Source organism: Phycodurus eques, chromosome 4, assembly GCF_024500275.1.
Source record: "Phycodurus eques isolate BA_2022a chromosome 4, UOR_Pequ_1.1, whole genome shotgun sequence".
Classification (NCBI taxonomy): domain Eukaryota; kingdom Metazoa; phylum Chordata; class Actinopteri; order Syngnathiformes; family Syngnathidae; genus Phycodurus; species Phycodurus eques.
The window spans coordinates 20,937,382-20,951,092 of record NC_084528.1 but is presented as its reverse complement, the minus strand read 5'-3'; the positions used below and the strand labels follow the sequence as shown (position 1 = coordinate 20,951,092).

The 13,711-nt window shown below is 44.0% G+C and overlaps 1 protein-coding gene across 2 annotated transcripts in view; it reads right to left on the bottom strand.

Annotated features, from left to right (window-relative positions):
* The window catches only part of iglon5 (IgLON family member 5), a 183,951-nt gene extending 170,599 nt beyond the window's left edge, over nt 1-13,352 (bottom strand). For both annotated transcript variants that reach the window (XM_061674607.1, XM_061674605.1), the window contains exon 1: nt 12,943-13,352. In XM_061674607.1, coding sequence (XP_061530591.1) covers nt 12,943-13,018 — 76 coding nt within the window. In that variant the 5' untranslated portion in view covers nt 13,019-13,352. The remainder of the gene's footprint in view (nt 1-12,942) is intronic.
* Between the last annotated feature and the right edge of the window lie 359 nt (nt 13,353-13,711).

Genomic DNA, 13,711 nt, shown 5'->3' with positions numbered 1-13,711 from the left:
ATTGACAACATAATCCTTGAACACAAATTGTATTATCTTTGGCGCTCCTTCCATTGTTCATGCAGGTGGTCGTCACACTGGCAAGTACGCAACCCCCAAAAAACATTTATCACGAGAAAAAAAGGCAACCCATCTCAATTAAAATGCAGATTTCCAACTCACATGTCTAGCAGCCCAGATTAATCCAGCACACCACCATCGCGATTTATTGAGCTTTTTTACCCTTGTCTGGAAGGTAAATGATGGATAAGTCCAAGAAAAGAAAAATTTCTGAAGATAACAGAACATTTAATGCTACGTGGGCAGATTACTTTGCTTTCACTGCTGATGAACAGTTGACTGCACACTCCAGCACACATAAGGGAACACAAGAGCAGACAGCGCATTTTGGTTTGCATTGTTGGTTCAGTGCTGGTGGATAATATTTTGAGTTTGGATTTTTGTCTCCTAAATATGAGGAGGACAGTTGACTGCACAATCCAGTACTACACGCAATAAAATGATCAAACACAGAAGCAGATGGGATCTGCGACGTTGCATTGTTCGTTTAGTACAGGTTGGGTAAGTTTGGATTTTTATTTCTTAAATACGAAGACTCACATAGACACGGAGTATTTTATTTGAAATTAAGCATCAACCAAGTGTAAAATGCTTTTTGTTACATGCAGAAATAAAATTCTGTGTTGTCTGCAGGTTGCTGATTTAATAAATAAACGCAACCGTTTTTTGTACATACAGGTTTTATATATATATATATATACATATATATATATATATATATATATATATATATATATATATACATATATATATATATATATATATATATATATATATATATATACACACACACACATATATATATATACATATACACACATATATATATATATATATATATATACACACACACATATATATATATATATACACACACACACAGAGAGAGAGACACACACAGAGTGCAGTGTGTACGGAAAGTATTCAGACCCCCTTACATTTTTCACTCTTTGTTATATTGCAGCCATTTGCTAAAATCATTTGTTCATTTTTTTTCCTCATTAATGTACACACGGCACCCAATATTGACAGAAAAAAAAGGAATTATTGAAAATTTTGCAGATTTATTAAAAAAGAAAAACTGAAATATCACACAGCCATAAGTATTCAGACCCTTTGCTGTGACACTCATATTTAACTCAGGTGCTCTCATTTCTTGTGAACATCCTTGAAATGGTTGTACACCTTCATTGGAGTCCAGCTGTGTTTCATTATACTGATTGGACTTGATTAGGAAAGCCACACAGCTGTCTATATAAGACCTTACAGCTCACAGTTCATGTCAGAGCAAAGGAGAATCATGAGGTCATAGGAACTCCCTGAAGAGCTCAGCGACAGAATTTTGGCAAGGCACAGATCTGGCCATCATTATACAAAAAAATATTCTGCTGCACTTAAGGTTCCTAAGACCACAGTGGCCTCCATAATCCTTAAATGGAAGACCTTTGGGACGATCAGAACCCTTCCTAGAGCTGGCCCTGCGGCCAAACTGAGCAATCGGGGGAGAAGAGCCTTGAGCCCTGAGCTCCAGAGATGCAGTCGGGAGATGGGAGAAAGTTCTAGAAAGTCATCCATCACTGCTGCCCTCCACCAGTCTGGGCTTTATGGCAGAGTGGCCCGACGGAAGCCTCTCCTCAGTGCAAGATACATGAAAGCCCGCATGGAGTTTGCTAAAAAAACACCTGAAGGACTCCAAGATGGTGAGAAATAAGATTATCTGGTCTGACGAGACCAAGATACAACTTTTTGGCCTTAATTCTAAGTAGCATATGTTGAGAAAACCAGGCACTGCTCATCACCTGTCCAATACAGTGCCAACAGTGAAGCATGGTGGTTGCAGCATCATGCTGTGGGTGTGTTTTTCAGGCGTAGGGACAGGAGGACTGGTTGCAATTGAAAGAAAGATGAATGCGGCCAAGTACAGGGATATCCTGAACGAAAACCTTCTCCAGAGTGCTCAGGACCTCAGACTGGGCCGAAGGTTCACCTTCCAACAAGACAATGACCCTAAGCACACAGCTAAAGTACCGAAGGAGTGGCTTCAGAACAACTCCGTGACTGTTCTTGAATGGCCCAGCCAGAGCTCTGACTTAAACCCAATTGAGCATCTCTGGAGAGACCTAAAAATGGCTGTCCACCAACGTTCACCTTCCAACCTGACAGAACTGGAGAGGATCTGCAAGGACGAATAGCAGATGATCCAAATCCAGGTGTGAAAAACTCCCAAAGAGACTCATGGCTGTATTACCTCAAAAGGTTGCTTCTACTAAATACTGAGGAACGGATCTGCATACTTTTGGCTGTGTGATATTTCAGTTTTTCTTTTTTAATAAAGCTGCAAAAAAGTCAACAATTCTGTTTTTTTCTGTCAATATGTACCTTAATGGGGGAGGGGGATAAAAAAACAATTTTAGAAAATGGCTGCAATTTAACGAAGAGTGAAAAATATAAGGGGGTCTGAATACTTTCCGTACCCACTGTATATATGATGTCAAAATGGGTTGTGGCTCCGAGTGCTTTCTTTTCATTGGGAGGCGTTCCCAAATGGGTCTTTGAGTAGAAAAGGTTGCCGACCCCTGTTCTAGACAGTTCCCAGGATGGACTGCACGGTTGCCAGAATGTGCTAGCCAGTTACCAGAAATGACTAGATAGTCACCAAAATGTGTTTTACTGGTGCCAGAATGTACAAGATCATTAATGGAATAAGGTAGACCGTTACCAGAATGTGTTTTACCGTTATCAGAATGTGCACGACAGTTACCAGAATATCCTCTATTCAGGGTGCTATTCTGACGTGCCACATTGCGGGGGCCTCAGCCTCTCATAGCATGTTTGCTATGCGCCGCTCATTAGCACTTCTTCTCCACCCTTTCGTTCTCTATCTATCTATTAAAGCCTGGGACGCAATTATTCCTGAATCTCCCGCGCACTCCTGACAATGAGAGTGTGGAACACAATTACTCTCCTCCTTCCATCCCTCTCGTCCATCTCTCTTGGCTTCAGAAAAAGCTGTTGAAATATGTATTGATCTGTTTTCCCGCACTTTTTATTTATTTTCCCAACACCTCGCCGGAGTCGAGGCGGGTTGAAAATCCTCCGCAACACGAGGCCATTATGTTAGCCTGTGTTGCGCCTGCTAGTTTTACGTGTGTAAACAGCAGCAGATAATAAAGGGGATGGAAGAGAAGCTATCTATTTGCCGTCGGCGCTTTGTTGATGGGAAACGCCATGGAGCTGCTCTTTCTTCAGAAACGCAGGACCACGCCACAGGCTGTCCCGCTCAGAGTTGTTACGGCAACAATGTACTGGGCAATTATAACCGCATGAGCAATGACAAATGTTGCGGACGAATGTGACGCTATCTTGATGTCATTGCAAAGCTTCCCATTCTGGTGCTTGCAAGTCTCTGTCCACACAACATCAACAGTATGATTGTCTTAGCAGAATGTTCGAGACAGATGCAGGAATATGCTAGAAAGCTTTACTCATGTGCCAGGGCATAACCATAATGTGCTAGACAATTACCAAAATGGACTCAAAAGTCACTGAAATATGCTAGACCGTTACCGGAATTTGCTCGTCAGTCATCGAAATGTGCTTGAGAGTTACCAAAATCTGTAAAACAGATTTTGCTGGACAGTTTTCAGTATGTACTAAACAGTTGTCAATGTTCAGAATGTGTGCTTGACTGCTACCAAAATGTACCAGTCAGTTACCAGAATGGGCAATATTGTTACTGGAATGTGACTGACAGTTACTACAGTTACCAGAATTAATTCCATATCATATTAGTTTCCATAATGTGCTAGACAGTTACCTGAATATCCGAGACACGTATTGGAATTACCTGAATATCCGAGACACGTATTGGAATTAGCTGGACTATTAATGGAATGTGCCATACAGTTATCAAAATGTGCTAAACAGTTACAAGAATATTCTAGACTGTAATTTGAATGTGCTTGACTCTTACCAGAATGTGACAGACAGTTAGCAGACTGGGCCACATTGTTACAGTACCAGAATGTGCTTGACTACTACTAGACAGCTATTAGAGTGGACAGATACCAGACTATTTACCAGAATGCACTAGACAGTTACCAGAATGCACTAGATAATGTGCTTGACAGTTATCAGAATGTGTGCGACACTTACAATGATATTCTAATAAATTACTTGAACGTACTGGAAAGTTGCCACTATGCGCTAGAAGGTTACTGGGATTTGCTAGATAGTTGCCACAATTTCCTGGACAATTACCAGAATGGACAAGACAGTTACCAGAATGTGCTCAACAGTTTACAGAATGTTTTTAACAGTTACTAGGGTATGCCAGACAGTTCGCTGAATGGACTGGACAGTTACCATATTGTGTGAGACAGTTCCCAAAACGGACTAGACAGTCAACAGATTCTGTTTGACTGTTACTAGACAGTGCCCAGGATGGTCTAGACTGGTCTAGACTGTCTATTTTCAAATGCGGACTAAGTCAAGGTCTCATGCGGACCCACTGTTAATTGCTATTAAATAAAGGAGGTCAGTGTATTGTCACATACGCCGCTGAATATAGCTACATACTACACTATGTAGCTATATTCAGTATTACAGTAGACCTTGTCGTGGTCACGTGACCGTAACGAGCGAATCAAACGTTTTTATTTATTTTTTTGGCAGCATTGAAAACGCTTCAGCTGCCGAGACATTACATGAAATTGTGAAAGTTGACTCAGAAAACAAAAAAAATAAATAAAAGAATGGACAGACAAGTACTTTTCTATTCTTCTGGAACCCTGCTCAAAATCATTGTGTCTCATATGTTGCGAGACTCCGGCTTTAAGAAGAGCGGGAACATCAATCAGCACTTCCAAATGAAACACTAATCCTTCACCCAGACATATCCACCGAACTCAGAGACCAGAACTCGCAAGATAATCCAACTGAGAGCCCACTACAGACTGACGTGGCGTACACGACTGCCAAGCCAACAAAGAGCAAATGTATGTTTGCTCCGGACAGCGTGCACTTTGGAGATACGTAAACGAACATTTAGTGGTGTTTCAGGCCTTATAGGAATGTGTCAATGGAGCAGCCAAGACGTTCCTTGAAAGTAAAAAAAACAACTTTTCTTTTAACTTGAAATGTTCACCTTCCTGTTTTAATTTACTTAGGCTTAATTTGTCTGTCCCGTGTTACTTGAAATTTGGGCATGAGATGCCGCTGCTGCTTTACTTCGAATTGTTTGCCAATTAATTTTTTTTAGTTGCAGGCATCAAAATACAATCTATTTACTTATAGCTCAAAGTTAGTGTGTCCGTTTTCAAAGAACCACCCTCCCGCACACCCCCGAACGCTCCTGCACGTTCCCGCACGGCCCTGCACGTTCTGGCACGCCCCCCCCGCACAACTCCAAGGTTTCAACACCCTCTTTAAATACCCAACTAATCATACATATCATGACAGGCAATTCTTATTATTATATGCGAGCAAGGACATGTAAAAACATGCAGAAACATGTACCATAAGTGGAGGTTCATTGCAAAACGTCCCAGAACGTGCAAGAACATTCAAAAACATGCAAGAAAACTTTTTTGCTCAAGAAAGTTCTTTGAAAACGGACACACAAACTTTGAGCTTTAAGTTTATAGATGTTGCCTAAATGTGCTTGAAGCTATTTTAATCACAGGTCCTTCTAAAGGTGAGACAGCATTTCTACCCTGAATACCATTTTATAATGATTTACCAGTTCAATTCAGAAGGCTTCAGTTTCCAATAGGAATTTGTTTTGCAATGAGTATCAAGGTCAGTCTCTGAAAGTTGCTGGATTGGATTTGCGTTCTCCATGTTTTTCTCATGGTCAGTTTTATGTGGGTTGCTCAAGGGTTGGCAGATCTAATTTCTGTATACTGGCAGAGAATAAGATGACAAATAATATTGTCTATCCTGAAGCATTGCAATAAATCCTTGAACTGTTTGATGCGTACAATACTATTGCATGTGAACTATTAATGAGGTTTGGAGTATTGGGCTTTCTGCAGGAACTAGAGGGTTAAGGTGCCCTCGGGGTAGCCAGTTACCTGCCATCATGTGGCAGGTAACTGATTGATAATAATGTGGCAGGTAACTAATTGAGTAGTGTGGCAGGTAATGTGGCAGGTAACTAATTGAGTAGGCAGTTACCTGCCATAATGTGCTAGACCAGGTGTGTCAAACTCCTTTTTGTCACGGGCCACATCGTAGTTATGACTTCCCTCGGAGGGCCGCTACGACTGTGAACCCATATAAATGAATTACCTCATATACTGTTATTAATTACAGTATACACAACACATTGATGAATAACCAGTTTTGAAATCAGAAGCCTATAAAAACATGTTTTTCAACTATAACATTTCTTTTCAAAGGGGGATTGGTAACAAAACAATGCTTGCAAATATCTCAATGGTATTACACCAGAACACAATGAGCAATTTTGATTTGCTTTCGCGGGCCACATAAAATGATTTGGCGGGCTGGATCTGCCCCCCAGGCCACCGGTTTGACACGTGTGCTAGACAGTAATCACTCCATCTTTTACAGGCCAGATAAAACAAAGTGAGTCATTGGGCTGGCACTCATGAGTCCAACTCTCCAAGACAAAAGAAGAAAAAGCCCCACACAAAAGCAATGGCGTGGCCCACATTACCACCTAAGCCTTTCCCATTGATTTTGCCAGCGACTTTCTTGTCTATTGGTAATGAGGACAGGGAGGGAAGCGGGACCCTCATCCTTGGCAGCTCCCTGAGGACCACCCGCCCGCGCTAATCTCGATTGCCTTCTTCTCCCTCTTGCTCTGTCTATCTTTGACAACAAAAAGGCGTCGGCGGAAGAGAAAGATCACAGTGGTGGCTCTCTGCTGCCTGGCCTTTATTTTATTGTCTCAATTTATTGGTATTGAATGAGCACTATTAATAGCGATGCTGACATGTATATAGATGACAAGCTTGGCTTCATTTGGCTTTACATTGATTTAACATTCTGACCTTTACTAGGGTGGGATTCTTAGTCCCACGCGAGTTGGTTTTGGTGCCAGGAGCCGGGACGTGAGCCGCTATTAGCAATTAACTGCTATAACTGCCCATCACATTCCGCCACGCTGCACTGTGTATATTATAATGGTAATTATAACTGCAAACAAGTGGCGGTTTTAATGGTTGTTTATGACGCTGACGATATGGCGAGGATGTGGGTTGTGATGGGGTGTCCTTTATACGGTGACTCATCTGAGCCTGTCGGTCGACGCTCAGGTGAGAGACATGCCAACACTACCTGAGTTTACCAAGCCCAGAGTTATTTGTAAACAGAATGTGCTGGACAATTACAAGTTACCGGCTGTGGTAGGCAGACAAGGCACAACAGTTGCTGGAATGGATGAGACGGTTATCAGAATGTGCTAGACTGTTACCAGAATTGGCTAAGCAATTTACCAGAACGAGCTAGACAGTCACAGGAATGGGTATAGACAGTTACCGGAGTATGCTAGACAGTGACTAGATTGTGTGACACAGTGACCAGAATGTGCTAGGCAGTTACATGAATGCGCCAGACTGTTAATAGAAAGTGCTAGACAGTGATCGAAATTTGTTCGACAGATACTGGAATCTGTTAGTTACTAAAATGTACTAAACAGTTACCAGAATGTGTCATCTTTTTTACAATTATCACACGCTTTTATGGCGACATCACAGGTAGCAAAAGACAGAAAAACCCAAAGAAAAAGAAAAACATTTGTAGAGTTTATACTTTAGAATAGGGGCAATGAACCTATTGCCCATGTCATCACCAAAATGAATAAACTTTCAAAAGTTAAAGAAAAAGCAAAACTCACTTCCTCGTCACGTTCTCTCCTTCATGGCTGAATATTCACAACTGAAGTGGTGGAAACTTTGCACTGGAATTCATTTTCCTAATCAAATTACCGCTAAGCACAACGTATTAAGGCCTGATGAGTCACCGGCATCTCACTTGTTTTTAGCAACATCTGGACTCATTTCAACCTGATTATTGCTAAAAATGGAGAAATCTCAGTAGTGGCAGCATTCCTTACTTTGCTGTGCTGGAACAGCAATGCCACCTTGTAAAACTGTCAATGTGATAAATGAGCTTTATCATCATCTTTTCATCACGGCTCCCCGTCGCTTCTAGTTTTAGGTCAAAACGCAGCAGGATAATTCTTATTTATTTTTATTTATTTTTTTTTACAAAAGGTGTTGCATCGGCGGCATATCGGCAAGGGGCATAACCAGATGTCGAAGGCACTGCAGCATGGCAAGCCAAAGCAATGGGAATGAAAAGCGGCACCGGAGGATGGGAGTGCGGCGGGGAAGGTGAGGGGGGGGCAATAGTTTTGGGATGTGGAGCGCACTCGAGGCTGGCTAAACCTCCGACCCTTCTCCCTGCAGCTCTTGACTCGGAATGGTGGCGCACTAAAATGAAAGCTGCAAACAAGGCGAAAGCGTCTGTGTCGAGCGTGGAGGACAAACTGAGGATTTCACAGGGAGGATGGAAGAAGGGAAGAAAAGAAAAAAAAAAACAGTTTCCAGATTAGCAACACCAGACATCTGTTGACGCTGGCATGAGCCTCCTCTTCTTCTGCTCACCAACATATTTGATCCAGTGTGTGTGTGTGTGTGTGCGTGTGTGTGTGTGTACGTGCATGCATGTTGGGCTCACTGAGATTCAACCCACGACGTTTAAACCAGACAGGTGACAAATCAGCCCCACCTGCTCTCACCCATGTTCCCGCCATGAGCACCCCTTCTATCGGGCATCAAGCTTGATAGGCGGGCATGTGGGAGTCACCGGAACGTGCTAGACAGTAAACAGAATCTGCCAGACAGTTACAGGAAGAAAATGGCAGTTACCTGAATGTGCTACACTGGGGTGGGAATGGTTCTGCTTCAGTCCTGATCAACAGAATGTGTAGGACAGATATCAGTACGTGCTAACCTGTTGCCGGAATGGGGGAAACGGTTACCGGAATGTGCAAGACTAACTAGAATCTGCTAGACTGCTAACAAAATGGAATGCAGTTAAAGGAATGTGTGAGAGAATTACAAATATGCATGACATAATTGCTAGAATGTGCTAAGCAGTTACCAAAAAACGTTGGAGACTGACCAGTACGGTTCTGGTTCATACTCCATCTGTTGGAGAGATACCAGAATGTGCTAGACAGTGACTGGAATGGGATGAGCAGTGAGCAGAATGTGCTATAGTTATCTGTATGTACTAGACAGTTACCACAATGTGCTATGACTACTGGAATGTACTAGACAGTGACCAGAAAGTGCTATGGTTACCAGAATGTACGAGTCGACAGTTACCAGAATGTGCAGTTAACTGAATGGGCTCAAGAGTTACTGGAATGTATAAGACAGTTACCTGAATGTGATTGGCAGATACCAGAATGTGCTATGGTTACCAGGATGTACTACAGTTATCAGAATGTGTTAGCCAGGAACCAGAAATGGGCTAGCGGTACCTGAATGTGACTTTTACCACCAACTAGGTTTGCTGATCTCTCAGAAATCTCACGGTGGACTCGTGGCAAGTGCAAGATGGCCTCTCACAGGATGGTTGCACTGCTGCATCATTTATTCACATTCCCGTACCCCCCATCCCCCGACCCCCACTCCCCTCCAAAATAACACGCTTGCGGGACCACAGTGCATCTCCGGTCATATGAAGAAAGCAGTCATGATTGGTCCCTTTGCAGGAGCTCCCACAGATGAAATGAAATGTGTGTTTGTGTGTGTCCGTGTGTGTGTGTGTGTGTGTGCACACACCCGCCGAGTTGGTCATGTTTTCACGCATCCTGCAGCGCCATCCGTCTGCTCACCGCCAAGCATGACCGGTCGCCCCCTCGCCAACCTCCCGCTCAATCCTCCTGCCCCCCGTGAGGCAGGCGTCCTACTGCAGGTTGTTAACCCCCAGTCTTATTGCACTGACACATCAATTACTGTTATTAAGGGTGGGGGTAATTTATTTATATACTGATTTCCCACAGGGCAAAGGCGGGTGTAATTGCGGCAGGTGTGTGTTTGCGTGCGTTTTTTGTTTTTGTTTTTTTTTGCATGCGTGCATAGATGAAGAAGTAGGAGTGTACGTGTGTATGGGTGACTATGTGGGGGCGTGAGCTTAATTACTGAGCATGCTGAGTACGTCTTGCAAAACTAATAAACGTGGGGACATCCCACAGCATGCCGAGAGCACTCAGGGATGATGTGAGGAAGAATGGGAGATGACTTTAATGGATTCCAAACTTTATTGATCACAAAGCATGTTAGGATGAGTGCTCAAGCACTTTGCATAGATGTTAGATTTGTTTGTTTTTTTAAAGCACAGAGAGGTGTGCTAGACAGATACCAGACTGGACTCGACACTCAATGAAATGTGCCTCACAGTTATTAGAATGTACAAGACCGTTACCATAATGTGCTATACAGTCATCAGAATGGACTAGACAAACAGAATGTGCTAGACAGTTACCAGAATGTTGGAGACAGTCACCAGAATGGTCTGGACCAGAGGTGGGCAAACTTTTTGGCTCAGGGGCCACATTGACTGTTAAAATTTGACAGGCGGGCCAAGCCAGGACCAGATGCTTACATATAAAAAATAAACCCCAAAAAGGCATTGTAGTGTTAATACTTAGATTTACTTTTAATGGGAACGGTGTTGTTTTGTTGTCTCACTTTTTTTTTCCCCCAATGCATCAAAGTCCGCCGTTAGTTTTGTTGTTACAATTCTCAGAACACATTTGAATTGTTCATCACTCAGCTGGGATCTGTGGGATGTTTTGTTGGTGTTCATCACACTAAAAGTCTGTTTACACACATTCAGTATGTGGAGCCAAACACCACCAGCATCCTCTGTGCCATCTTCTGAATTTTTGGAAATCTATCTGCGCTTAACGATGCATAAAACCCAGCCAGTTTGAGAGTTGAACTTCTCTTTTAAGACAGTATCACATTGGAAATCAATCAGTTCCATCTTCAGCTCCCGTGGCGCTGTTTCAGGGTCTTGTGAGACTGAATCTTGTTTGTCAGATAAAGGTGTTCTGCCGAGCCTGCAAGCTTGATTTTAAGCGCTGAGCCATAGCCATCAGTTCCAGCGTTGATTGGCTGTTAGCATAATCAGCATGCTTGGGAGAAGAGTGACGGCTGATGTTCCTCTAAAACCGCAATGATTTCTTAAATTAGACATACAGCCTTTGACCGTACTTCAGTGAAAAAGTATTTAGTAGTCCAATCTATATTAAAAAACCCGGCACTCACGGTCGACTTTTCTATTCTTTGGCCCACTCGTGATTGAAGAAGGGTTCAGAGCAGTAGCAGAGTAAAAACAGAACAGCTAAAGTCAAGTCATTGTATCATTGTACCGACTGCGCTACCCGGTGGAACCCCTGGGCATTACAGTACAACCTGGTGGAACCACTCCGCATTACAGGACAAGGTCAAATTCTGTACCAATCTTTGGCGGGCCGGATTGAAATGATCAACGGGCCAGATGTGGCCCGCGGGCCGTAGTTTGCCCATCCCTGGTCTAGACACCAGAATGTGCTTGACAATTATCAGAAAGTACTAGACAGTTATAGAAATATACTAGACAGTTACCAGAATGTGCTTGACAGTTACCAGATTGAAATTGACTTGTTGTAATTTGCTGCATAGTCACTGTGATGTTCTAAACTTTTACCAGGATGTACTTGACCTTTACTAGAATCCACAAGACAGTAACCGTAATGCACTAGATAGTACGAGACACCTATTGGACCATGCTAAACAGCTACTGGAATGTGCTAGACAATTACCAAAATGTGCTTGACTGTTCCTGGGATGTGCTAGACAGTAACCAGTTGTGCTTTACAGTTACCAGAATGTACTTGACATTTTTATTCAGACAGTCACCAAGATGCGCTCGATAGTCACCACAATGCGCCAGAAACTAGCTCGGCACTTACTTAAACGTCGTTCACAGTTGTTGGAATGAGCAAGACACTCACCACATTGTGCTAAACAGTGACCAGAAGGCGCTAGACACAAACAGCATGCTACAGTCACATCTGGAAGGGATGTTGCGACACTTTGCATTGACCTAAGCATTGTTTTTAGCCATCCAAATCCACAGAAGGCTGTCATGTCTTCTTTCTCTTGTTAGTTGCCAGTCTGCCACAGTTCAGAAACACATGTCACTGACACGTACTGGAAGTAAATGGAACTGCAACCAACAATGTGACCTCCCCTTTGCACTTGATGGCAGGTTACGTTCACAAACCCTTACTTTACTCTTTGTGTATTACTACAACAATCCTAATCCTTATATTGCTGCTTTGTGTGTTTCTTAGAGGTGCGATGTCAGGAGGGGAAAAAATGAAAAAATTAAAAAAATAAAAACGTCCTCTGCAGGTGGCATCACCTTGACACCACCACCACCACCACCACCCACTTCAACTTTGACCCATGCTGTCCACCCTGTCACCGTGCCTCACCCTTTGTCCCTGTCGACCTTGTTGATTTGGAGAGGTGACGACACTTAACTCCTCTGCATTGCCCGCTACACTTTTACAACTACACGTCGCGCACACGCGCTACGCATGCAGATGGGCAGTCATTCGTGTCACGTCCAGAAAAGCCCACCCCTCCTAGTCTTGGTTATTTTGGTTGCGAGACTGAGTAAACATCTTAACATGCACCACTCGTTGCACTCAGCCCTGGCTCCGCGCTGATGAATTACGCGCGCGCGCACACACACACGCGCGCACACACGGGCGCGCAGCAATCTTCCATAAATGCATGGAGCAAAACAAACGCGTGGGTCCCAGTGCACATCTCATCAACTTACCTTTGCACAACAGCACCAGGAGCAAGACGGCCAAGGCGTTCTTCAAGAGGGGGCAGCCCATGATGGGAGTTGTCATGGATTCCACCGATGCGCTTCGTTCTATTTATGTTGATCTCAGGAGTATTCCTGCGTTGGAAATGTCAAGCAAACAAGAGCGTCTTCTACGCACCGAAAATCAGCTGAATCCACTTGTCGTCTTTTCGCACCGCACAGGGACCCCGCGCGTGGTCTATCACGCCTGCAAAATGTCACCAAAGACCCCAAAAAATAAAAATATTCCACGAGCGGAGTTTGGCGCGCTCTGGGATTCTCTCTGCAAAAACTTGGCGTGGATGTCTGTGAGAGCGGGTGGAGGTCCGTGGGTACTCCCGCTGAGGTGTGTGTTGGTATGCAGCGCGCCTCGTCGCCTTTCAGCCCCGCAGCAGAGCACGCCAGGCGCGCGCAACAAGGAGCTCCGGCGTCTTGAGTGGCAGCTGCGCGGCGAGGAGCTCGGCCAATGGGCGTGCGAGGGGGAGGCGGGATTTGGGATCGGAGACGAGGTTCTCGCTTGCCCAATCGGGGGCGTGCGCGAGTCGTGCACGTGGTTGGGATGGTGGGGGTAATGCTGTGTGATTTATGGGCAAGTGTGTGGCGCTGCAGTACTAACAGATCACAAGGGGGGGGGGGGGGGGGGGGGGGGGGGGGGGGGGGGGGGGGGGGGGGGGGGAGAAGGGTGAGGAGGGCTCAGGTGGGCTTAGTTTTTGATGAAGCAGAATGCAAACAAAAAAAT